A 27,726-nucleotide genomic window follows, 5' to 3' on the forward strand; every position below is an offset into this window, starting at 1 on the left:
TTTTTTTTTTTTTTTGAAAAAGGTGTGAATATATTACTAGGAGAGAGAAAAAATACAAACCATACTAAACATGACCTTCCTCCACAACAAGCTGTTGGAGAAAAACACCTGTTTTAGCCCGACTATCCGCCTAGTGATTTGCGGATCTAGGAATATAATTCTACTTACATCATATTTGGGAAATTAAAGTACATATATCATCAAAAAGATCCCAATGCCGCCATGGGGGTTTGCATGTCTTCTTACACCAACTGATAACAACTTGAGAATCGCCTTCGACAAATAAAGGTCTTTCCATTCTCTGATGAAACAAGGCCGTTGAACAACCCAGATAATTTGGCTGTTGTTGAGTCTGATATGCCGAGTGGCCCACAAAAAGAGGAGCAATTTTCCTTTGTCGCCATGGATGACCCCCCATATCCAGCTAACCCCGGACAACCTAACACACTTCCATTAAAGTTTAGTTTAAAAAATCTAGCCGGAGGAAGAGATCAAGTCTCCATAGTCAGAGGGTGGGGAGATAGGACAATTTTGCGACAAGATCCCAATTCTCACAAAGAATGATCCCTCCAAGACTTTTGAATTCTTTTCTCATCCGAATCCAAGAGTTGACTTGCCCCACAATCTGATTGCAGAGAATGTAGTCAGGAAGGGATTTGTTATTAAACCTTCTGTTATTCCGTTCTTTCCAAAGGTCCCAGATAATGTGACCGACGCTGTAGGAGATTAATAATTTTCCAATTTTAGGGAAATTAACCTTTGTAATCGTGTGGATTGTGGAAACAAGATTTTGGGATGAGCAATAGTGCAAGCCAATTTTGTTGATGAGATTTGTCCATACCGAGTGCGCATAATTACAATGCAGAAGTACATGATCCGCAGTTTCAGTGGAGGACATGTATAACGGGCAAAGAGGATCCAAATCGTGCGTTCCCGACGAATTAGCGCATCCGATGTTAGGATTTTGTTTTGGCATGCAGTCCTGATAAAGAATTTTGCTCTCGGGGGTACGTGTAGAGACCACGCAATGGCTGATGGGTGATAGGATTGAGCATGGGAGGGGGTAGAAGAGCTTTATAGGCAGATGAAGTAGAAAACGTACCTTTGAGACAAAAGTGTTCATATCAGGGTGTCTGGGCCATTTTTGACACGGGCCGAAGATAGACTCGTAATGAGTTCGGCGGCTTCAATAGTTTCTGCTTCTGTCAGCCCTCTATGGAGATTTAGATTCCAATCACAAGAATTCCGTCCAACAGTAGAAATATTAGCCTCCTTGTTTCTGGCGAGAGAGTAGATTTGACCATAGCAAGAGTTTAGACTAGCCTGACCTATCCCACCAATCTGTCCAGAACCTTGTCCTTTTTCCAGATCCAATATAACACTTGATAGCGTTTTTTAAGACAGGCAGCAACTTAGCTATTTTTTTCCAGACAAGAGATAATTTGTTATACCTTCCTCCTTCAGTCCACCATCCCAAGAATTTATCTGCTTTACTCGCCACCATGTTTCGCCAAACCAGAGACGGGGTCATGTTGAATTTCCAGATCCACTTCAAAAGCAGAGCCGAGTGTTGCCAACCCATTTTACAAGACAATATTTTTTTCACCATTTTGCCCACTCCTTAAAAATCTTCTTTTTAAAAACTCTATTCTCTTCCTTACAAACGTTGGGCAACAGTACAATGATAAAAAGTAAGATGGAATACCATGTAAACATGATTTAATCAGAGTGAGTTTACTAGCTTTAACAAAAACTTCCGTCTCCAGGAAGCGAGCCTACCTTCAAGCCGCTCAATGACTGGGTGCCAAGAAGATTTTGTGGGTAATACAGGAGAGAGGGAGACCCAAATACGTACCCGGAGAGGAGGCAACTTTACAACCCAAATAGTTTGCCATGGAATTAAGAACCAAAGGATCAATATTGAAACCCAGAATGGAAGATTTAGCCCAACTTACCTTCAGCCCAGAAGACAACTCAAAGAGGTTTAATAGAGCTTTCAAGTGGTAGACTTGAGAAAGGGTACCTTCTCCAAAAATTATAGTATCATCAGCATATTGCAATAGAGGAATGCCCTGGTCAGAATCAGTCGAGATAGGCTTAAGCCAACCAGTCCGTTTGGCAAATCCGACCATAGAAGCAAGATGTACCCCCATGAGAGTGAACAGAAATGGGGACAGTGGGTCGCCTTGTCTTATTCCTCTAGTAGCTTTGAAATATCCCCAAGGGGACCCGTTTACTAGAACAGAAAAATGTGGGGAAGACATGCAATTTCTCATCCAGAATTTCCACCGAGTCCCAAAACCCATTCTATCTAAAAGATAATCAATTAGCTTCCAATTTACTCTATCAAAGGCCTTTTTAAAATCTATTTTCAGGACGAATCTTGGCTGTTTTGATTTTTTGAAGGTGTCTAAAAGTTCGTGGCAGCCATGGCAGAATCTAGAATATTTCTGTCTCGGATAAAAGCACTTTGGCAGGGGCTAATAATTTTAGGGAGGTGGGTCCGAAGGCGGTTAGCTAGCAGACCGGCTATGATTTTATAGTAGCTTGTGGTCAGACATCGGGTCTAAAATCCTGAGGAAGATTGGCAGGGGATTTTTTTGGGATAGGGGCAATACAAGAAGCACCTACTACCTTATGGGTGATGCCGACTTGGTGGAAATTTTGGACGAACGCATAAACATCCGATTTAATAGTATCCCAATACTTATGATAAAACTCACCATTAAACCCATCCGGACTAGGGGCTTTATCATTCGGGAGCCCCATAGCAGCCAGTTCAACATCTTTCTATAACTGGCAAATTTCCCAAACAACATCCCAAGTAGTCAGCCATACCCCGAAGCACAGATGAGTCGATGTGGTAGCCTAGGAGAGTGGTTTTCTTCCAGCTGATGTTCTAACCAGAAGCCAATTCAAATAATCTCAAAACAAGACATAGCTTCCTGATCTGATCCATAGTACCAACCCCAAAACAAATGGTATCATTTGCAAACTGAAGGATCGGTGTATCAAAGGCTGCACAGTCCGTCATGGGAAGTGCCATCCCAAGTTCTTGGTCGAATAGATTAAGGCAGAGAAATATTCTGCCAACACATTGAAAAGCAAGGGGGGAAGGGAGTTTCCCTGTCCGATTCCCCGGGTCCCTTAAAATACCCACAAACCGTTCCGTTGAGGAGGACTGAGTAGCTTGTAGATGAGGTGCAACTTTGGATCCATAAGTGCCAATTTTTTCCCAAATCCCATCTTCCCCAAGAAGGTTTCCTGAAGTAGCTAACTCTGTCGCAGACTTTCTTGAAGTCAAGCTTGAGGATGAATCTAGGGAGCTTTAAAACCTTAAAATGGTGGATGAGCTCATGACATGCCATGGCTATTACTTTTGAGATATACTTTTGGCTATAACTCTAATTGAAAGATTTTAATGTGCATTTGTGCTGATTATATTCTACAAAACAAAAGGGCTTGAAACATGTCAATGATCCAAGATGTTCTTTTATTACATATAACCACAATGTTCTTTTATTTAATATTACAAAAGTGATATTTTTATTAAATATAACCACAATGTTCTTTTTATTATATATAACGACAGTTTTCTTTCATTAAAACAACCAAGTAAATTTTGAAACAGTCATTGACAAATTACAATGTTATGACATAAGAAATTACTAGTTACACTTGCTCAGGTCACCAAACATTTGCATGAGTAAAACTAAATGGATGCAAACTTCTTTCCCCATCTCTTAGTGGAAGGACCACTATGATGTTTGCTTAATGGTCATGACTCTCAGTCTAATTTTGATACAGGTTTCAAAGAAGGGAATTGACAATGCAAGAACTGAATAGAGGGATGGCCAAGCTTGCAGCACCGTTGTATGGCAAGCATAATATTAGTGCTATTACTGCTACAAATGAGTTGAAATCTAAATAGTATATAGAACACTGGAGTATACAACCTCAATTACTTGCATCATTGAAATATCCTAAAATACCCATGAGTAGAAAAAAGGAGATGTAACATTTAGTTGTTTGGTTAGTTTACGGACCGATAATAGCCTCACAGGAAAGTTTGGTATGTGGAGGACATTTCACAGGGATAAACTAGGTTTAGGGGAGGACTTGGTGTGATCTACTTGTGACTTGGAACTTTTGACTATAGGAAACAAGTCTTATGGACTGGAAACTATTCATGTGTTGAGACACGCCTCAATCAATGATCCAACATGGGGGAAGGAGAAAAAGTAAGGAAATCACATACATGTGGATGCTGACGTGTTACCTAGGTAGATAAATATACTCCTAATGTTTTGGAATGCCTTGTCCTCATCATATGTCAGAAATGCTTGCCCTTGGATGAGTCAGAGGTGGATATGATCTTTTACTTAACTTTTGGTGTTCAAGGGTGCTTAATTACCTGTGGCCATTCTTGTTTTCCATGTAAATGCCACTTATCATCTGTTAGTCATTTTGCTATAATGGGTGTGAATTCTACTTGTTAAATTGGGTCCAAGGCCTATCCTAAAATGACTAGCCACTTAGGAAACCTCTTCTGCTAACTAATAAACTCAAGATCTTTGATCTCACTAATCCATGTGAGACTATTCCTTAACACTCCCCCTCATGTATAGGCACATGGATAATTTGGGTGGAATGCCCACATACGAGTACTTGCTCTGATACCGTGTTAAATTGGGTCCAAGGCCTATCCCAAAATGACTAACCACTTAGGAAACCTCTTATGTCAACTAATAAACTCAAAATCTTTGATCTCACTAATCTATGTGGCACTATTCCTTAACACTACTTTGTCCATCACCAAGTTGACGTCCATATCCTTTTCCTCTATGAGAGGCCCTGCCGTTACCTCTCTTATAAGTTCCACCACTTTGAGTAGTTGAAGCATATAATTTTGAATTTTTGGAAGGATGATTGAGTGGATTCTGAAACCTTCACTTAAATATGCACTGTATAATGCATCATCAACTCTAGGTGATGTGGACTGACTTCAAGTATGAGATTTGGCTGTCTCAAGAAATGGTTCAGCACTTAATAAAAATAAAGCTACCATAAGGCTTTAGGTGGTCTTTCTTGTATCACAATATTTTGATCATAAGATTGGACAGGCTTTAATTCTTGAAAAAGGCTTCTAAAGTGAGCACGATAGGCATGCATATCATCCCCCTTGCTTGTATACATCTTTTGAACTATACCATGCAAATGTTGGAAATTTTCATAAATTTGAAAAAGCTCTGAAATGTTTCCCATATGGATTTGGCAGTTTCTAAATGAAACTTATTATTTTCAATTGCTTCTTTACTATTCATCATCCAATTGATAACCAATGTGTCTTCTTTGAGCTACCTTTTATTTTATTTTTTGAATTGGTTTGAGCCACCTTTTATAATTTGCATCCTCTGGTTCAGTAAGATGCTTGAGTGTATGGAGTTCGGAAGGAGTTGGATCAGCAACTGCATCTCTTCTATCAGAAACTTTATTCTTGGTAGAAGATAAGATCGTAGTATAGTGGCATGATGTAATTTTCCCTTAATTTTTGTCCCTTTTTTACCCCCCTTAGGGTAGAGGGTAATGATGTAATTGTAGCTCTTCTCATTATTATAAATATACATTAAGGGGGAGGATTAGGCATGTCACTTTTTTCCTCCTCCCTCCTCTCATTCTCGTTTCCTCTCTTCTTCTCTCTCAAACTCTCCCTCTCTTGTTCTTCTCTCTTACCACTTCACCTTCTGTTTCTCTCTCTTTCTCCTTCTTGTGTGATTGACTACTTCGTTATCTGGGAATCATAAATCCAACAATTCTATTAACAACAGCACTTGTGGGTTCTTCAAAGGCTCAAGGGGGATAAGGCTGGGAGATCTTCTCTCTCCATTCCTTTTCATTATAGTTGCTAAAGTTCTTATAGGTCTACTCTGGCTGGCGAGAGATATCAATTGGCTTTCCCTCTAATTACGGTTGATAGATTGGGAATTCCTGTCATCAATATGCAGATTACACTATTGTCTTCGAAGGAACATTGGTTCAGGCAATGCGTATCAAAGCACTCTGTCTTGATGTTGGGGCAGAAAATTAATTGACAAAAGTCTACATTATTCAATTTCAACCTTGACCAGCAAGCACTTGAAGCCTTGGCCTCCCATTCCAGATGTTGCTCTGCCTCCATGCTAGCATATACCTAGGATGCTGTTCACTGTCAGAATAGATAAGACATTGTGCAGTCCAGAGACTAATAAACTATATAACCTGCTATCTACTTGGAAAAGGAAGAATGATATTGGAAGCTGGGAGATAACTGTCTCAATCTAGCATGGCTGGCATTCCTGCCAACTACCTATCTCTCCTTCATTGTCTAGCAAGTGTTGCCATACCATTAAGAAAATTATGAGGAACTTCCTGTGGAAAAGGCACATCCGAAGGAAGGACATCTGCTGACCTTAGGATCAAGGGTGATTGGGGATTTGGAGAACAATGAAAACAAATGTTCTTCTACTTGCTAAATGCTGCTGCAGACTAAATGCCAATTTTGCTTCCTTGGGTCTCTTCATTCCAAAGAAATCTGGGAGAGCTGAATTAATTATGGCATCTGGGGAGAGGTTCTCAAAGTCGGTTGTCGCCTATTTGAGAGACATCTATAAGAACTCCAATCAATTCTCCTCCAACATTAGCAGCTTTGCCGGAGATGTTTATCGTATTCACTTCTTGTCTGACAATTGGTGCCCCAACTCTCTTCGCGAATACCAATTCCCCCACTTCTTCAATTTGGCCTGGAATCGGCACAGTCTTCTCTCCGATCTCCTTGAAATGGCTCCCTACAAGGTGTTGATTGGAGTCCCCACTTTTGATGCTCTTAAATGACTTTGAGGCATTGGAGTTCAGCATCCTTTTAGCCCAGCTAGACCAAATGATTCTCTGTTCTTCTTAGGTATACAAGCTAATTTGGCTGCCTTCAACAGATAGAAAATTCTCCACCGCCTCTTGCTATGCTGTCTTATATGCTTGTCGCCCTTCTCCCAGCATTCTTGAAGCCACTTGGGAGTCTTTCTAGACCTAAGGTCCAATTCTTCATATGGAGTGCCATCCATGGGAAGATCCTCATCAGAGATAACCTTATTCAGCGTGGTTATGACATTCCTAGTGCTGTCTACATTCTATGTGGCTTTGCCAAAGAATCTATTGACCACTTGCTGCTCATTGGTAGTACACAGGGTGAATCTGGAACCACTTGTTTAGCTTATTCGAGGTCCCAATTTGTCTTCCAAACTCACTCCTAGTGCTTTTTATGGGACTGAGACTCTCATTGTTGGGGAAAATAATGCTTAAGACCTGCTTAGCATGCATTCCTTGGATCGTTTGAAATGAAAGGAACTAGAGGTGCTTCCAGCAAACCTCTTCCCTTGGTCGGCAGTGCCTGCAAAGACACTGCCTAGTTGTTTCTTGGCTAGGGTTTCTAGAGCTGTTTGAGGAAGTTTGTGGAGACTCTTTGAGGAGCTGCTGGTTTAAGGTCTTCCACCTTTCCCATTCCAAGCCGCCCCTCGTCATTTGGAATCCTCCAGTTCCAACAATTATCAAACTCAATTTTGATGGCTCTTCCATGCTTAACCCTAGGCCTTCTAGGATTGGAGTTATCTGAGACTCTGCTGGTGACATCCTAGCCTCCTTTGCAGGTCCGATTGGCAACTCAGATTCCCAACTGTAGAGTTGCAGGCCTATAGTCAAGACGTTAGAATCTTCCATGATAGATTCCTAGGTTATTTACACATTGAAGGAGATTCTAGCAATGTAATCTGTTGGTGCTCATAGAAGGAAGATCCTCCATGACATTTTGGGTCTTGTTTTTTATGAAAGTCAAGATTTAGCTAACTATGTTGTATGTAATTGTTCAGAGGTCACAATGGAGACCCTGTTCTTTCTTATGTTGGTCTGGTGGGCATTGCCGATTCTAATACTGCTGAAGTTAGTGCTCTGCTGTTCGGCCTCCAAATCTTCAGGGATCGTCTCCATGGCAAGTTAATCATTGAAGGCGACTCGAAAACTGTTATTAGTTGGTGTTCCAAAGACAACTCCCCCCCTTGGCACCACTGGCCCATCACTGATAGTATTGTTGACATTGTATCTTCTATTCATTGTAATTGGAATCTCATTACTAGATCAGCCAACTCTTTGGCTAATAAATTGGCAAAATTCAGAACTTCCCAGCGATCTCTCATTGTTTGGGAAGGCTTCCCTCCTTTGTTAATTGCTTTTTTGAGCTTTTGTCTTAATAAAAATCAGCATCATTTAAAAAAAAAAATATTGTATGTAATTGGATCATATTCATAAATCAGCAAATAGCATTGCTGATTTGCTTGCTAAGGAGCAAGTCTCCCTTCAATTTTTCATTGTAATATACGGTCCTTCGATGTAATTTTCTGTAGGTGTTTTTCCCTTTGGGGTTAAGGAATTGTGCCTTTGTTCCAAAAAAAAAAAAGAGATGCTCATATAGATGACTTGTAATTAGAAATCTTTTGACAGGCGGTGACCTAGAAAGATAGTTAGTGAGGCCCATATAAGGGTCAACCTCTTCCCTTTATTTACTCATGTAGAGTTACGATACTACGTAGATAGAGGGATGCTCTTTTGAGCTACTAAAAAAACAAATACCCTTAGCTGATGTGACCAATTTTTCAGAAAACAAAAACTGATGTGACCAAAATTCCTAAGAGATGCGCTTATTGCAGAGAGGACATAAGGGGTCTACTGAGGGATGAACGCGTTATTGAGGGTCATCCCTCAGTAGACCCCTTGTATCCTCTCTGCCATTGGGACATTTTTTGGGAGATTATTGAAATTTGTTCATTTTTATCTTGTATTTGGTCTCACATTCCGAGATCTGCAAATTCGGCAGCCGATGTGCTTGCTAAACATGGAGCTACCCTACAATCACTGGTTGTCAGGGACATGCTCCCCTCTTTGTAATTTCTGTATTTTCTTGTTTATATATATACATCTTTTTCAAAATAAAAAAAAAAAAAAAATCCTAAGAGATAATTACTTCTTTATGTCCAAATGTGGATATAGATTGTGTAAGAATCAAAAGGTTACCAGCTTAGTTTAGAAAGAAGCACATTTGAATGGTATGACCAAAATATCTTGAGATGTTTAGTACTTCTATATGTACAAAATGAAGTTTGACTGTGTGAAATTCAAAATGTTATCATCTTGTTTGAGGGATTTGTAGGTTTTATTCTCTCTCTCTCTTTTTGAGGAGTGGAGTTAGGGAATATGTACTCCTTGTTTCTTTAAATTTTTAACTTGAATGTGCTGAGTACTCAACTCAAAGATCTTTTATCCCCCTTAATATTTTCCCATTTTTTCTTATTTTTTTCTTATTTTTGAAGAGGTTTAATATTTCTGTCTTGTTTGTTATCACTGATTGTCTAGTTGTTTCAATGTTTGAATTGAATACCTTTTGAGTGAGAAATGTCTATCCTTGGCAGTGCATCCTAAGTGGCTAGTAATTTTGAGATGGAACCGCGTTCAATCTGAAAGTAGTATTAGAAGAGGATGTCTGCACGGGATGTAGCCCAATTTGTGGTAAATTGGGAGTTTGTGTTCACGTCTTATGTCCGTTATGTATAAGCCTGGACATGGGGGGGGGGGGGGGGGGAGGGGTTGTTGAGTGGGAAAAGGTCCCACATTGATAAATGTTAAGAAATGTTTTTGTGTTATAAGGTTGAGCTATAGATCTCCTAAGTGGCTAGTTATTTTGGAATAGAATTTATTGGATTGGGCCTAGTTCTATCCCAAAATGAGTTACCACTTAGGAGACCTTTTGCAACCTTATAACCCAATAACATTTCTTAATATTATCAACTTGAGACATTTCCCACTCATCACTCTCTCTCATATCTAGGCTTACACATAACGGGCTTGAGAGCTGGCACAAACTCCCAAGAGAGCACAAACTGGGCCTTGTCCCTTGTAGACATCCTGCTTTGGTACCAATGTGCGAATGGGCACTTTTCCATCCCAATATGAATAACCACTTTGGAGGCCTATTACTCAACCTTATAACCAATAACATTTCTTACATATATCTTCATGAAACTTTTTCCCAGTCAACAATGTTAAATATCATACTCTTCAATACTTCGCTTGATTAATGGTTTTCATGTTTGCAGGAAAGAATTACAAAAGCAATCTTGTTCATCTTGTCATTACAGTCTTATGTATGCCGTCCTTTTCTTGTTATCTCTACCATGTCTACTCTCCCTCATTGGGAATCTGAAATCATGCATTTGGCACCATCTCTCAATGTTGTTGTATATAATGGGGATAAAAGCATGCGGAAGAATATTGAAGCATTGGAGTTTTACGATGAGAGTGGTCGGATACTGTTTGAAGTACTTCTAACTATCCCTGATGCCATTATTGAGGTAGCATATGTGTGTTCTGCCTTTTGTGCACTTGGTTTAACCTTGCCATATCCTATGGATTATAGTTGTCTTATGTATTCAGAAGTACTTCCTTTTTAAAAAATGTTAAATCAATAAGTACTTATATGCTCTTTACTGTCAGCACTGGATAAATTTTAACTTTTATGTTGTGGTATGCAGGACATAAATACATTTGAGTGCTTGGGATGGGAAGCGATAATTATTGATGAATGCCAACGACCAAGGTTACTAAAACAGTTAAACTTAAAAATGCTCACAGCTGGTTTGAAGCTTCTCCTTGCCAGTTCTCAAATAAAGGTAATTTCTTTCTTCATTTTACTAATACCCGACTCTCATGTAATTTATGGCTGAATCATTATTTTTCTGTCTTGGTTCCTCTAGGATAACACGTCTGAATACCTCAGCCTTCTCTCACACCTTGAGCCAGATGGTGGCAGTGATTTGAATGCCAAATCGGTTGATAGCAATACTGCTAACATCCTCATGTTGAAAGAGAAACTCACTCAATATCTTGTGTCAGAGCAGAAGTCAGATAGCTCAAAGTTTGTGGAATACTGGGTGCCTGTCCTGCTTTCAGATATCCAGTTGGAGCAATACTGCCGTACTCTTGTTGACAATTCCATGTCCCTCCGATCATGCTCAAAGAATGATTCTGTTGGAGCTCTAAGAGACATGCTAATTTCTCTTAGGAAGGTTTGTTTTCATTTATTTTTTTAAAACTGTGTTTATGTGTCTTGGACATGCAAATTCCTTGTTCATAAGTTTTTATTTTTTAAAATAAAACCCTGATTTTATACTTATTGCTTTTTTTTTTTCATATTTCTCATTCTTCGCTTCAGAAAAAAAAAAAAAAAAGTGCATTTCATTCTTTAGTGTTTGGCTAGTCTAGTCCATAACCATCCTTGTCAGCTTAAATAAGTAATTCCTGCAGTGTTGTGATCATCCCTATCTTGTTGAGCCGTCACTGCAAACCACACTTACCAAAGGCGTTCCGGAGGTACTTTTGGATGTTGGGATAAATGCAAGTGGCAAGCTTCAAATTGTTGATAAGATTCTTTGTGAGGTGAAAAAGAAAATGCTGAGAGTAGTGATCCTGTTTCAGGTAAGTTTGTTCATTATACCTAGTCTCTTGTTTTTCTGGTTAATTTGCAGTTCATAAACAAAAAATTCCAATCTTGTGGATGTCTTTTGAATGAACCTCTTTTAATAATAATTATAGACTATTTTGAAAAAAAAATTAATTGGTATTCTTTCTAAAATTTATTTCATACAGACTATAAGTGGATCTGGAGGGATTGGAGATATATTAGATGATTATGTGCGGCAGAGATTTGGCCAAGATTCGTATGAACGTGTTGATAGTGGGTTGGTTCCATCAAAGAGGCAACATGCCTTGAACATCTTCAACAACTTGGAGATGGGGAGGTTCGTTTTTCTACTAGAGAACCGTGCATGCCGTTCCAGCATCAAACTCTCATCCGTTGATGCTGTTATCATTTTCAATAGTGACTGCAATCCAGTGAATGACTTGAGGGCCTTACAGAAGATACACATTGATTCACGGACTAATCAGCTTAGAGTTTTCCGCTTATATTCACCTTTTACAGTGGAAGAAAAAGCTCTAATGCTTGCAAATAAGGAAACAAGTCTTGAGAGCAATGTACAGAATATCACCCATACTACTAGTCACATGCTGCTTATGTGGGGTGCATTATATCTATTTGATAAGCTTGATGAATTCCATGGTAATAAAAGCTCCAGTACATGGTCAAAAAAGTTTTCTTATGATGATATGGTGCAGGACATAGTTGCTGTACTTCAAAATGAAGGCCAAACTGACAAGCCATCTAGCATGTCTTCTCTCTTGTCAAAAGTTCATCAGACTGGAGCAATGTATTCTCCTACCAGTTCCTTACTTGGTGAACGAGAAATGCTAGTCACTGATGACGGACCACCATCTGTGTTTTGGACTAAATTGCTTGAGAAGAGGTTTCCTTTGTGGAAATATTTGCCTGAGGCATCTCAGAGGCCTCGGAAAAAGGCAAAATACGTAGATAATTTATTGGAGAAAGCAGAAGCTGATAATGATGAACTTGGAAGGAAGCGCCATAAGGTAGTTAACAGCACCTCTGTGGATCCAATCTCTCTGCAGCCTTGGATTGAAGAACAAAAACGGAAAGCAGTTTCTGGAGTCAAGGAAGCTAAAATTGCTGATGCTGCCTTTTCTTCTATTACACAACCCAAGCAAAATTCATGCCTACCTGAAGGGCAACCAGATGATGGTATCTGATCAAACTAGCCTGCTATTTGCTATGAGTCTTTATTTTTCTTTTATTTGTTGAATAATTAGCTACCATTCCAAACAAGATTAAGTTGCTAGGTATTTGGCAGCAGGACTTTTCAAGATGCTTTTCTTGTCATACTTTTTATGTTTCTATCATTTCATCTTGGTTTTTGTTTTTCTGCACATGTTCCTGTCTTTAAAACAGTATGAATTTCTCTTCTATCTTGACAGGAATACTGGGAGCTAGAGCTGAGAATGAACAGCTTCCTTTGCCAAAATCTTTGAATTGCTCAAATGAGTTAAACCATGACACTTCGAAAGTGGGTGTGGGTGAACTTCACATGGTTGAGTCTGAGAGCTGCAGAAACTTGCGTGATGCACAAAAAAGCCTCCATAGTTTGTTGAAGCCAGAGATATCTAAACTCTGTGAAACCCTGCAACTACCTGTATAAATCTCTTGAGTTATTGTCATTTTGTGAAAATTATTTTATCCCTACTAACAACAAGATCAAGTTGAAATAAATGAATGCACTCCCTCTATGCCTTTCTTCTTGTTCATCTGTTTTTTTTGGGTTTACCTTTTGTCAGAGTTTAAACTATTTACATTTCAAAGAAAATAATTTTTTTAACTGTTTATCTTAATCATGAGTGTCATTTACCCAAGCTGGCTGCATTCCTTTTTCTTTTTTCTTTTTTTTCTTTTTTACCCTAGGAGCACGTTGTCTAAAAAATTCTGAAATCTGATCATCCTGAGCAAATGAGCTATTCCTGTCTGGTAGTTGGATATGATATTTGCAGATAATTTTTCTTTGTTGAGTGATTCAAACACCTGTTATTTTGAATCTGTTAATTTTCATGTTATATGTTATTCTTGTTTCCCTCGTGAATGTTTTTGCAACATTATGTGTTATAGGATCTTCTTATAGTTTTTAAACGATTGTTTCAATCATTAATGCTTTTAACCAAGATGATGTTACACTGTACTTCTTTTTGTCAGAGAGATGTTTGACTTGGTTGCATCTTTTAATCTAATTGTAGGAGGAAGTCACGCACATGGCGGTGAAGTTTCTTGAGTACGTAATAAACAATCATCATGTCAACAAAGAACCAAAGACTATACTACAGGCTTTTTTGATTTCTTTGGTTAGCACCTATCCTTGGTGTTGCATAACTTGGGCATCAATTGTTATTTATATTTTGTCAATTGTTGACACTGAGTGCTGTTAATCTGTTCTTTTTCATTAACAATTCATTCCTTCATCAAACTTCTTGATTGATTTAAAGAATCAGAGGTAATTGTGCTACCTGGCCAATGTTGAAGATTTGTTCCAGGGGTATCTCAAAAGCAAGCTATTGTACCTATATAAATTGATAGATTGTGGCCTTGGGTAATGCTGCAGATAAATCTTTGTTGGTCAGCTTTCAGTTTGATCCAAATTTTTGCTCATGTTGACTGTGTTTTTGGTAAGATATATAGTTTCACCAAGGATCCTGCAGCTAGGGATTTTACAAATTGCATGCGTAGATATACCCTTGTATTGTAGGACAAGAATGTCATTAGAAATGGCTTAAGGCTCCTCCTGTAATGAAGGGAAGTGTGTTCCTCATGAAGGCAAGAGCTGTGCTCAGTAGTGTAGTAATCTGCTCTTTTTTTTTTTTTTTTTTTTTTAAAATGTAATAATCTGCTCTTGTTGTTATTTGTTTTCTTTATTTTCTCTTTTGGCTATATTTCTATGTCCTTCCTGCATAACTTCCGAGCTATTTCATCAAGATATTTGCAGGTGTTTCTAATTGGGACATATGCGGATCGGAATGTTGCCCTTTGTGCATTGTTGCTTTTAATGTTCTATAGCCACAGTGCCTTGAATGCTTCTGTGTTTGGTTGCTGTTGCAATTTGAGTCAGGCTCTAATGTTTTGCAACCCTTTCAGTGTTGGACAGCAGCTTCTTTATTGAAATACAAAGTGAATCGCAAAGAATCATTACTTCGAGCAAAACAAAATCTGGAATATGAGTGCAAAGAGGAGGAAGCAGAATCAGTTTATGAGAAGTTGCGTCAGCTGAAGAAAAAGTTCTATCACTGGATGAATTTGGAGAGAAACTCTTCTAATTCGATATCTCTGGAGAAGAAAGCATCTTCTCCATCAAATCCCTCACAAGCAATAAATTTGGAAACAGTATCAGCTAATCAGCAGCGTCTTACTGGGGAAGCCAAGGGAAGCCCATCAAGCTATGACCACTCTGTCTGTAGTGTCCCTTTGGAGCAGCAGAGCGTCCCTCCAGTTGAACTACCTAAACCTGACCTTGGAAGGCAAGGATGCAATTATATGCAGTCTCTGTCACCTTCTTGTGGAGGTAGTAATGCAAATATGAACTCCATTGAACAGTTCCATAGACAGGTTGAAGAAACCTTTAGCCGCAGAAAAGAAGAGATCCTTGAAAGGCAAAAAAATGAAATTATGGAATTTAAGAAACATAAAGATGAGATGAAGGAGAAAATGAAAAGGGATCATAGTTTGGAGGTGAATTCTATTCGGGCTACTTATGCTGACTATTCGCAACGATCAGATAACCTGAAGTTGTTGGATGAGAAATTTGCTATGAAGATGAAAGAACTAGATAAGCACATTGATACTTGCTACAAAGAGCTTGTGCTTATGCAGTACAAAGCAAGGCAAAAGGAGGACAGCAAGAAGGCTCTTTTCTTGGTGAAAGCAAATTCTGGAAGGTTACCAGTGTCATTAGAAAAAATTCCTCTGTCAGAAACTGGGTTTGATATTGAGTGCATAAAAACTACTAAACAAAGTGAAGTCCATAATTTGGAAAGTATGCTGCCAAGCCCTGATTCTGTACCAGAATCACAGGAAGTCGTTGATAAAGTTGATTCTAGATCTGCAGAACCTCTAGTGTCTACTGAAGTACCAACAACAACTTCTGTAGTACCCCAGGATGAGAATGATGGAATGAATGCGGGGCGCTCGGAAACCGTTACTGGGTCACATAACCAAAAAAACTTGGAGGGTGCAAATATGGAATCTTCCTCTCAGGTGGACAATATCCCTCCTTTGTCTCTGGCTAAACCATCAAGAGGTTCTTGCCATGATGATCCTGTTTTATCCCATGAGGTATGGACTCTTAATCCCGTTTCTAATTCTCTGCTTTTCTTTTCACCAGTCAGGCATCTATAGATTTTCAGATACGTAAGGGTCAAGTCATAACTATATCAGATTTCAAACCCTGTACCTGCTTCCGCCTCCTACAGTGTTTTGAATGTCAATTATCTTTTTTTTTACATGCTCAATGGAACCGAACACGAAGTTCTGAACTAGTGTTTCAAATATCTTTCTTAACACTACTTAATCATTAAATGACATTTTAGGCGTTTAAACTCTATCTCAAGTATATTTGGTGGCTACACTTGCACAAGAGAATTAGTTGGAGGAAATTGTTATTGGATTGGCTTTGCCAAACCTGTGCCTGCCATTGCCTGCAGGGAGTTTTTCAAATCTTTCTTGACATTTTTAACCATCACATTTCTCTTTAGATATTTAAACTTTATAATAAGTACTTTTGGTGCTCTGGCTGCTCGAGAGCACCAGTTGGGGGGGGGGGGGGGGGGAGGGAATTGTTATTGGATCAGCTTTCCACAACCTATGTTTGCCTTTGTTTTTAAAAGTTGTACCCTTTTATCTTCGTGCTCAGTTGGACAAAGATCTGCCTTGTTTTCAATCTAATATCCTTTTTTGTCTATATGATACAATGACTTTGTCCTTTTTTCTCATTGTTGAAATAGACTAGCTGTTCTAATCAGTTGGCTTGTGTCCTTGAGAAGTCTTCCTTCATGATTGCTTTCTTTTTATGACAAGATTTGTCCTTTATGTGGTTCTTTGGTTGTATGCAAGCATGTAGTTGGAAATGCAAACTCCATAGAAGATTCTCTTGCTAGGCATGGTGTTTTACTTCAGAATATTGTTGTGGGCGATTCCTTTCAACTAGTTCCGGATTGAACTGTTTGTATTTTCTGTTCTGCAAGGCTCATTTTATTGTTGTTCTTCTTTGTAATGTTTTCTCCTTTCTTTGAATGAATTTCTCATGGGTTAAAAAAAAACTGTTGTGCTTCTTAAGATATGTTTTTTGGTATTTAAGTTCTCTATAAGGTATTATCTTACCAGTCCATAAGAAGTAAAGTATATTATATCCAGAAAGTAATACTTTTTCAAATTCAAAAGTTATTGGCAACTTGTTAATGTGGAGAATGTATTGCATACTTCTTTTTGGGTGTTTCTGAACCTTGGCCTTGGTTTTAAATTGCATGCGAAGGTTGTTCTGTTTACCCTGTGCTACAGCTAACCGTAGCTTTGGAAGGGGATGCAACAGTATTGCCCTCTTTCTCTAGAATACTGAACTCAAGCTTTCCTGGTGGTAAGTTCTAGCTGATAAGGGGCCAATTTTCCATGGAGGGATTTCTCCATAGGTGTTCTTTTTCGAAGCAGTGGAAGGGCTATAACACTGCCTAATGTCTCAACATTTCAACATAGTTTTCTACATTGTAAGGGTGTATGCTCATACGAAGATAAATGTTACAGACATGCTTGAACATTTTCTGTGACCATATAATCCATTAGATGAAATGTTCTATAAATTTTGTGCTCTGTTATCAGGTACTTGCTATTGAACCTAATCAACCATCCACATCAGCTGCAGTAGTGGAGAATGTGGAGGTTCAAATTCCTAATGTAACATTATCTCAAATACGTGATTCTAGTGTTTCAATCCCACAGCCCATTGAAGCTTCTCAAGTGGATGACTCTCTAATGATGATTAATGAACTTCAGCATAATGAGGTATCATGTTCTTCTGAGCAAATTGCAGTTCAGAGACTAGGACAAAATACTTGTCCACCTTTACCTGCTGGGCAAATAAATCATTCAGAAAGACGACTAGTGGCTGCTGATTCTAGGAGAACAGGAACTTTGCCTGATCCCACTGTTTTTCCTGGGCCTAGTGCTCGTTCCCCCCTGATTCACCCTTCAGCAGCTGGCCGGCCTCAGCCACCCCACCCAGACCCACTCCAAAATGAGTTGGCAAAGATAGGTAGAGAAAAGGATCTTGCTACCAGGATTCATGAGGATGAGGTGTGACTATTTGAGTTCTTTTGGTTTTTGCTGTTCCTTTTTTGTTTTTTAAGTGCTTCTGTCTTAGCTTTTATTCCTTTTTTTCTTCCAATTTAACAGAAAAACCAGCTCATGTTACAACGTGAGAAGGAAATTGAAGAGATCCATAGGAAATATAATGGGTTAATTCAGGAAGTGGAAATGAGACTCAACCAGAGGCTGCTGGTACTCGATTCACATTACAACAAGGTTTATATGAACAGAATATTGGCGGGGGTTTGCAAGTTCAAATATGATCTCAGACTGCCTGTGCATTTAAGACAAGGTATGTAGACAAATTAAGATCGTTGGGTTTGCTCACTTTTATTACCTAGTTTTAAATATTAGTAGAGGCTTGCAAGTTTTAAATTGAATCATCTTCTTAACAGTCGGGACAAGGTTCTGGTAATTGGTCCTTTTTTACTTTGCCTCCCATGAAGTCAATGAAGTAGGTGCATCTATGACTGCTTTTCGACTTTTCAGTATTTACTGATATTCTTCATTGAGATTCTTGTGGAATCCTATTTATTTGATGGAATCTGGTATGAGGAGAAAACTTAAGTAAGATGATATGGCTACCAGATCCTTTGTTCAAATAACTGAAAAACTGTGTAACTTGTTTGTCTTTTGGTGGTCTATTTTATTCGCAATAAAATAGCTCAGGATGGAGTCAAATATTGTTTCTTTGAAAATTTAAATAGTGTAGAGAAGTAGATTATTAGGATTTGAGAGGCAAGAAAGAAGAGAAATTGAGAGAAGGCAAGAGGAGAGAGATGGGAAGTTTCTGCAAGGGATAGAGAGGTTCTGGATGAGGTCTAGTTGGTCCCCCAGCTGTCTTATATATTATTAGCTTAGGTGAGATGAAAATTATAGAAAAGCTCCTCTCTCAATTACACATAAGACTGCTCTAGAAACATAAAACACTGTGAATAAAGATGTAAAATAGTGTTTAAGGAGAGAGGAAAACTTGAATACACTACTAGGGCTTTATGAGCTCCTCTTGAGATTAATTGGAGCATGACCACTTTGTATGGTTTTATTGGGGAATTGCAGTTGGCAAATCAAATGGCTGATATTCTCCGTTGTAAATTCTAAATTCTATATTCTCTCCTCCATTTGCTTGAGCTTGTCACTGTCCTATTGCAGGGCAAAGAAGAATTTATGGAGTCCTGTTATGAAAAGAAATGGAGAGAAGATATGCAAAATTGCTTTCTAAGGTGGGGAGGGAGAGTCACTCTTCTTAACTCTTTACTTGCCGGGGTATCTATTTACTCTCTCTTTAATCCAATGCTTAGCTGGTATTTTATAGAAGATTAAGAGCTTTGGCAGGATATTCGTTTGGAAAGGTGTTGTGGTCCTAGGTTAAGTACCTATGCTTTCCACTGCTAACAGGTCGGTCTTTTGGGTAGTATTGGCTAGGTACTCAACATTTGGTATTAGAGCGGGTGCTACGTTGCGAGTTCAACTCCCAACAGGTGCGGGATATCGCACTGCCCAGATGCAAAGGATTATGTCCACATCGCAAGTGTTAGGCCGCCGTGGTCGTTGGCTCGTGACGGTGGGTGTATTGTTGTGGTCTTGGGTTAAGTACCTATGCCTTCCGCTCCTAACAGGCCGGTCTTTTGGGTAGTATTGGCTAGGTACCCAACATTTCATCTTGTGAAGTGGTCAGGTGTGTCTTCCAGAGAAGCAAGGTGGAAAGGAGTTAAGAATTTGTGCTTAATGAATGATGCACTTTTGATGAAATCCCAGTGGAAATTTCTGTCTAGTAGGTGCTCCACTTGTAGGAAGATTATGGTGTCAAAGCTAGGGATCAGTGAGAACTGCTGGTGGCCTTCTAACATCTATTTGTTAAGATTGTTCCCCATTTGGAGAAAAATTATCTAGTATATGGGGAAGAAAGGAAAGCATGTATGAGGAAGAAGGGGGGAAGAAAAACTCAGAACGAGTCTTCCCCTGATCTCTCTTTATATTAATGAGAAGTGCCGAAGACAATTCTACCCTTGTTACAGTAATGTAATAATAAACAAGGGTAAACAAGAAAATAAATAAAGAGAAAAATATATATTTCCTTCGGGCTCCCCTTTAAGTTGGTGCATACATATCATAAATGCTAGCTTGGAACAAGCCTCATCTAGTGGACCCGAATGTATAGACTTAGTAAATATATCTACTAGCTGACTTTTAGAGGGAATGTATTCATTAGTGATGATACTTTCTTTCAAATTTTCTTGAACAAATTGACAATCCACCTCTATATACTTAGTGGGCTCATGAAATGCCGGAGTGGATCATTGCTTTATTGAAAAATACTCTTTCTCAAAGATGGTTTGGTGCTTGATTATGACAATGTAAACACTTGAACTTTGTAACTGGCAAACCTAGTTCCTCTAGTAAAGACTACAATGACAACATTTTACACACCTTATGGGCCATAACCCAATATTGTAACTCAGCAATAGACATTGCTACTACACTTGTTTTTTACTTTGCCAAGTAATTGGGTTTCCTCCAACAAGAGTATAGTAATTAGGGGTTAATTTCAAGGCCCCAATCATAAAGATATGGACCCATGGACCCCACCGAAGCTCGGATTTCTCAAGTTAAATTTTGATGGTTCTTCTCTCGGTAATCCCGGGATTGCTGGCTCTGGGGGTGATATGTGATTCCTCGGGTAATCAGTGTCTCTCCTATGCGGGCCTGCTAGGTATTTTTGACTCAGCGTTGGCTGAGTTGCATGATCTTCTCAATGAGCTTTGTATTTTTAGAGACAACTTTGGGGGCCCTCTTCACATTGAAGGAGATTCCAAGGTGATTATTGGATGGTGTGATCAAGCATCCCCCCCTCCTGTTGCACGACTGGGATACCTTCTTGGAGATTCTAGATATTGCCTCTCACTTCTCTTGTATTTGGTCTCACATTCCGAGATCCGCTAATGTGCTTGCCAAACAGGGAGCAACTCTCCAATCTCTTGTTAGGGGTTTGCTCGCCTGATTTTGTATTGTTCTCTCTTTGTTAAAAAAATAAAAATAAAAGTTAGAGGTTGATTTCCTATCATCTTGAGAAACAATACTATTAGCCTTCTATATCAACATGACTATGAGACTTATAAAGCAATCCTTGCCTTAGTGATTTTTTCCGATATTGCAAAATCCTCTTCTTTTGTGTCACCCAATAAGACACTTGAAGTTTGTGCATATGCTGACTGGTCACACTAACAGGAAATGAGCTATTCAGTGTAGTAACAATGAGATAAATTAGTGTACCCACAAGTCTTCAAAACCTCTTTGAATTTACATCTTCATTTGAAGTTGTTGTTGCTTTAACATTGGGTTTCATCAGAGACAAGCTAACACCCAAGCATGCCAATATCTTTCAACAAATCACCTCAATTCCGAGGAAACATTTTGTTGATTTTTAGGACTCCATGGATTTAGCTCATAGAGAAAAATAGAAAGACACCCATTTGGAGAAAAACAGGAGGTAGAAGAGGTTATGGACTTACGTCCTAACCCACCCTTCCCCTTAAGCTCAATTTATAAATTAATAATCCTACAATATTATAATTATGCCCCTGAAACTTAAACTAATTACATCAATGTTATCTCTATGAGATGATTCTTTATTTACCATCCTGTCATTACTGTGTGGGCCTATGGGCCTTCTCCTTTATATGTGGGCCTTGAGCCCATCTTCTAACACACTTAGATGTGTGGACTTGGGCCCATCTTCCAACACTCCCCCTCAAGCTGGGGGTGAGAGAACATCATGAACGCCCAACTTGTTGCAAATGGTGTATAGGATCTTCATATAAAATGGCAGTACACCATATCTTCTAACACCCCCTCAAGCTAGTGGTCTCTTCCAAGAGGCTCAATTAGCATAATATAAGTGAGAGTAAAATCATTCCTAGCCATAAGATATCGCTCCATACTGTAGTCAAATAACTCATGCTGGATGTTGGGCACACTCCTATTTTCACTTCTATCTTCTATAGGTAGTAGGTCTATAGGCATTGCTCAGAAGTGTAATAAAACTCCTCCATCACCGTGTCCCTCCACAGGATATCAACTCTCAAATGGTAGGAGTAATAAATGCCAATTAAGGGGGGTAACAGGTAATCACCCGGAAGATAATATTCTGGGGTCACCATGTGCTTTCTTCTTTATCAGAATAAGCAATGTTGACAACTATCAGCAAATGCGAAGTCCTTCAATAATAATGTCTCGACAAAAGACACACAATAGCAACAATTGAAATGGGCCTAGGCCCAATAACGCGTACCAAATAATGAAAATCCTTAAATAATCCATAGATACTCCATCACTGAATAAAGAAGTTGTACCAAATAGTATGCTGAAGCAGTATAATAATCCAATATAATAATTCAGCCGGTGAAAAGAACCGAGTCGAGCCGAGTCAGATATCAGACCAATATAGCCAAGTCGCAGAAGAAATAGGTATAGAACTCTGGACCCGGACACGTGTAACCGAGGCAAAAAAACAAGTGGGCCGAGTCACGTTGACGGGACCGAGTTGACCTGGACCGGGTTGACTCGGTCATGCTGGTGTGGCACGACAGCAGTAAGATGGTTCAGCTTGGTTCGCTGGGTTGACTCAGACAGAACTCAAAACATCCAGGTCTGAGTTGACTCGGTAGAGCATGCGCTGGATTAAATCTGGTTTCCTAACTTAGGAAAAATTTTATTCAGCAATAGTCGTCGTCTTCCTCCCCGAGCCGCGGCTTTCGAATAGCACATGACAACAATGAAATCAGATCCAGTATGGAAAAGCCAGCGAAGAACTTCTGAAATTTCAGCAGTTAACCAACAAGACAATCAACATGGTCCAGCAGAGTAATCAGCAAAAAAATGACCAGAGGAGATCATAGGAGTTTCCGAAAAAATCAGCAGTAATATCCCGTAATGCTAGGATGATTAATCCGCTCCAGTGGCGAGACTTCTGCCAATAATATAATCTCTGGTGATTGGCTTCAGGTGAAAGGGAGAGGCAAGCAAGAATTACGGGAGCAGCTGATGAACTCGGAAAGATGTAGGATGGCTCCGCAGTGTGAAAGAGTCCTTTCACATGTTTGTTCCAGACGAAAGAATGGTAGAACGTCGAGCAAATTCCGTCAATCAAGAAAGCCACGCTCGAAGATTCCTCCTCTAAAATGTGTTTCGTGTTTCATGTTATTGACAGAAACATCCGAAGAGAAGTTCAAAAAACGAAATTGGAGTTCTCTGCATCGCCTACTTCAACTGAGTTTCCGAGAGCGTTGTCGTGTAATTCGAGAGTTACTGTCGAGGAACTGACCTCTTGAATCACTCAAAGAACTAGAAGTGGAGCTTGCTCTGCTTTGTGTTGCCAGAGTTACTAGTGGAGTGCCTAACAAGCTCTTGAAAATTAAGGTTATGAGGTTGTCGATTGCTCAAATTTTCACGGTGATATCTCAAAAGCAGAAGGCTGCACTGAGGGAAGCTTATAAGAATAAGAAGTTCTTGCCTTTCGATCTGCGACTGAAGAAGACCAATAGCACAAATTTTGATGGCCTATCTGATACTTAAAACCATAACCTGATTCGAATAACATTTGTGGTCGACATTACCTCGAAAAAGGAAAAATTCTTGGAAGCCATGAGCAATGCAAGCTTGCTTCTCAAGAACCTCCTTGTTGTTGGTCCACTACCATGATGGTGAAAGTGTATGGGTGGATTTTGCCGATGACGGGATCTAGTCTGGTAAAGCGTATGCATCTAGAAGTGTTTTATGAAGATCACATCAGAGAAGATGGAGAATGGTTTTATTAAACTCAACTTCGATAGCTCCTTCCTTGGCAACCTGTGACCCTTTGGTGTTGGTGGTCTCTTTAGAAATGCTGCAATGGAGGTTCCTGCTTCCTATGCGGGCCCTCTCCGTAACTCTGATTCCACATCAGCTGAACTCTCAGGCCCTTAGGCATGGTCTGATAATGTCCAGGCGTTTGTTTCATGGCAAGCTCCTAATTGAAGGCGACTTAGAGTAATGTGATTTCTTGGTGCTCCTGTCCTATGGATCCACCTTGGCATTGTTGGTCAGCCTTCTCCAAAATTCAGGATTTCTTATTGGCATTATTTGTAAATGGACTCACATTCATAAATCCGCAAATTGTATTGCTGATTCTCTAGCTAAGGAGTGGGTCTCTCTCCAATCTCTCATTGTGAGAACCCCCTCCTGCGAAGTGTTTTGCCTTCAGGTCTTTTTGATGAAAGCATCATTTCTCAAAAAAATATGGATTTAGGCAAATTGCACACTTTCTCCCACTCTACAACAAAACTGGGGGGTTGACTTGTATATACTTTTTAATGCATATCCGCATTAAAAAAACATTTTTTATGTCAAGTTGGTGGAGAACCCAACCAAAATTCTTGTGAATGGAAATAAGAACTCTTTCGGAGTTAAGTTTAGCCACGAGAGAAAACGTCTCTTCATCGTCTATTCCATAAGTTTGGGTGTAATGTTTGGCAATCAACCAAGCTTTGAGCCTTGTCACACTGCAATTAGGATTATGCTTGACAGTAAAAACCCATCTACAAACCACAACGTGCTTACTATGAGGCAAGGTGGCCAACTCCCTAGTGTTGTGAATAGGGGTGGCATCGAGCCGAGCCGAGCCGAGCCGAGCCCGAACCTGCATATGTTCGAGCCGAGTTTGATTTAAATATTTCAAACTCGAGCTCGAGTCGAGCCCAAACTCGAGCCTAAAATTGTTATCGAGCTCGAGCCCAATAATTTTAACTGATCTCGGAGCTCGAGTTTCAACATTCATTTAAAACTTTTCAAAAAATACATGTCTCGAGTTCGAGCTCCAACATACATTTAAAATTTTTCAAAAAATACATGTTAAATAAATTGTATATAAAATTATGCATACATTTTACATAAAATTGGGCATGACGTCTATTTGGGCATAAGGGTGGCATCGAATTGAGCTGAACCCGAACCTTCCTATGTTCGAGCCGAGCTTGATTTAAATATTTCAAACTCGAGCTCGAGCCGACCCTGGCCTCGAGCCTAAAATTGTAATCGAGCTCGAGCATAGTAATTTTAACCGAGTTCGAGCTTTAACCTACATTTAATACTCTACATAAAATATATGTCAAATAAATTATATATAAAATTATGCATACATTTTATAAAACGAATGATAGGGGAGGTTCGGGATTGAATCTCGATAATGGATTAGAACGCACTAATATTAATCTTTTTTACCCCAAATGTTGTCTAGCTTATTTTGTAATTTTTGAATCTGGCCATAAATTTACTATGGCCTCCTTAGTGCCCCTAGTTGAAAATTTATATTCTAGGAAAAACTAAAAATATTTTTCCTAGGATACATATTTCCAAAAAATACCTTTAAATAAAATTCTATTACTATTAGTGACTTACTAGAAAATTACAAGAAATATTTTAAAATTTTCTTAGGAAAGTTAAATGGACCTCTTATTGCCTCTTCTAGGGAAATAAATAAAAATTAATAATTAATCTAATATATTACTATACTTATAGATAAATTTTTAATCAAATAAAATGTCAAACACAAAATTTCTATGAAAATTGCCTCATGCTCAAAGTATTACAGCATCAACTGTCAAATACTTATTCAAAAATTTTCTATACGGTTTTCGCAGGAAAATCTTACTTAGAAAATTATATGATTTTTTTAATAAGAATTTCCAATTTGAAAAATATTTCAAAAAAACATGAGGCACTAATAGTCCCTAGAAACGTATTTCTACTAAAAATATTTTTTTCAACATTTATTAAAAAAACCACCCCTAGTTGTGAAGATGCATGTATTTCCTCTTTCATTGCTTTTTGATATGTTTGGAAAATTAGAAACCGAAGATAAGTTGCAACAAAGGCATGAGCACTGGAAGACAATTTGTGAGTTGAAACAAAATTGGAAATAGGATGCGAGATGTTGCTTTTTGTTGGATTCAAGTACAATGTGGGTTGTTTCAAAGGCAATGGGGGTGGGGATCAAATAAAGGAATCAAGAGCAGGTGTAGAGTCACTAACCTCACATGTCTCCACAAAAGGCACAAACAAATAGTTCGGCAGAGTAGCAATGGTGTTGAATGTATCTATTGGCACTTGTGCCTCAACCGATTGATCAATGGATACCACAGGTTTTGACATACTTGGAGAAACATAAAAATTCGACTTAGGAAGAAGAGTCAGTGGAGTACAAGGACTGATTCTCAAACATCTGTAGAGACAACAAACTTCTTATTAGTAGGGTGACGACAAATATATCTTTCTGGAGTTCTCAAATACCCGAGAAAGATGCATGTAGGATCCCTTGCATCAACTTGTTCTTCTCAATGAAAGGACTATTAACTAAGTCAGCACACCCAAAGACCCGTGGAGGCAATGAAAAAGGATTTGCGCAGAAAACAAGGCCAAGTATGGAGTGTTCTGATGAAGAAGGAAGAAGGCACATATCCAAGTTTGGATTGTTTTGATGAAGAAGGAACCTCCATGATCCATCTTTTTTTCTTCCAACTGCACGGGGGAGGAGTAAGGACTGTTATTTGGTCTGATGATGCCTTCTTGAACCATATCCTTAACGACTTTCAAATTCTCTTTTTTTAATATGTGGGTAGTGGTAGGGTTGTGTGCTTGTAGGAGAGGCACTAGGTTGAATCGAAATTCAGTGATTGTGGAGCTGCCTTGGTGGTAGACTGATTGTGGAGTCACCTTGGTGGTACACCTTTTAGTTCAAAGAAAATATCGTGAAAGGTAGTAAGCATATATTGTAATGAAGGAAGTTTAGGTTCACCTTGCAATATTGTTGGCCTGACCATTTGGAATAGGATGGTCTGATCTTGGAAAGATGCCACTTTCTGTAGAGATTCTAGCTGGTCCAAGTCATGCTCACCTTCATAAGCCTTTCCACTTAATTCATGCATCTTCAATCGAGAATTCCATGGTCACGTGTTTGAAATCCCAAATAAATTCCCCCAAGATGTGCAATCATTGCATTCCTAGCATCAAAACCGCTCTTTTTATCAAAAGGACAGAAATCCTCATGAATGCAAGATCCTTAGACCTCAATAGATACATTCATCATTTTAGTTGAACATTGGATTTTGGTCCCTTCTCCCACCATAACCGAAAAAATCAAAATTTGATATAGAGGAAGCCCAAGGTGTTTTGAAATTTTTCCACACTTAAAATTATGAGTGCTTTCTCTTTCAACCAAGATGCGTACCTTATGACCTTTGATCCACCCGTCAAGTTGCATAGAGGTTGCAGAACCCCAGAGATGGAATGATACTTCAGAATTTGAGATCTCTTCTTCTATGATCTCAAACTGAGGATTTGGGTTGTATACTTCATCCTCAAGTAAGTACATCTAAAATCTTTTGCATCTGTGACCCAATTTTTCATCATAGTTGAAATATAAGTCTTTGCTTTGCTTTCTATCCATTTCTTCAAGTGAGAGCCTCTTGAATGACCTTTGAGTTTGACCATCTCTAAAAGAAGTGTTATTTCGAGCACGAGGAATTGTGGTTTGGATGGATTGAAGGTGAGGTTCCTTAGGTTCCGGAACCGTAAGAGGGACAATTTTTCTTTTTGTACGCAAGCTTGAAAATTACTTCAACAAGGGTTGTAGGATGGAATACCCTTATCTCAGCTGCTATTTCTGGTTTAAGGCCTCCAATGAAGCTACTGGCTTGAATATGTTCTGGCCAATGGACTTAGTATGTGTTCAAACCACATTTGGTACTCTTTGATGGAGCTGGTTTGGTTGCACTTTCCAACAAGAGAATCAAAATCTGGATATTGGGTTA

The 27,726-nt window shown here is 39.0% G+C and overlaps 1 protein-coding gene across 2 annotated transcripts in view; it reads left to right on the forward strand.

Moving 5' to 3' along the window:
• LOC137963813 (uncharacterized) overlaps nucleotides 1-27,726 on the forward strand; it is a 74,465-nt gene that overhangs the window by 44,018 nt on the left and 2,721 nt on the right. Inside the window, exons 12-21 of one of the 2 annotated variants that reach the window (XM_068811018.1) lie at nucleotides 10,176-10,430; nucleotides 10,611-10,748; nucleotides 10,833-11,144; nucleotides 11,383-11,553; nucleotides 11,725-12,733; nucleotides 12,967-13,181; nucleotides 13,774-13,878; nucleotides 14,666-15,859; nucleotides 17,396-17,869; nucleotides 17,969-18,173. In XM_068811018.1, coding sequence (XP_068667119.1) covers nucleotides 10,176-10,430; nucleotides 10,611-10,748; nucleotides 10,833-11,144; nucleotides 11,383-11,553; nucleotides 11,725-12,733; nucleotides 12,967-13,181; nucleotides 13,774-13,878; nucleotides 14,666-15,859; nucleotides 17,396-17,869; nucleotides 17,969-18,173 — 4,078 coding nt within the window. The remainder of the gene's footprint in view (nucleotides 1-10,175; nucleotides 10,431-10,610; nucleotides 10,749-10,832; nucleotides 11,145-11,382; nucleotides 11,554-11,724; nucleotides 12,734-12,966; nucleotides 13,182-13,773; nucleotides 13,879-14,665; nucleotides 15,860-17,395; nucleotides 17,870-17,968; nucleotides 18,174-27,726) is intronic. The other variant, XM_068811019.1, reaches the window with a different exon arrangement.

This window comes from Aristolochia californica, unplaced genomic scaffold (genome assembly GCF_029961685.1).
Source record: "Aristolochia californica isolate CCGP_79_NKW_82.1479 unplaced genomic scaffold, dmAriCali1.0.hap1 SCAF_4, whole genome shotgun sequence".
NCBI classification, from domain to species: Eukaryota; Viridiplantae; Streptophyta; class Magnoliopsida; order Piperales; family Aristolochiaceae; genus Aristolochia; species Aristolochia californica.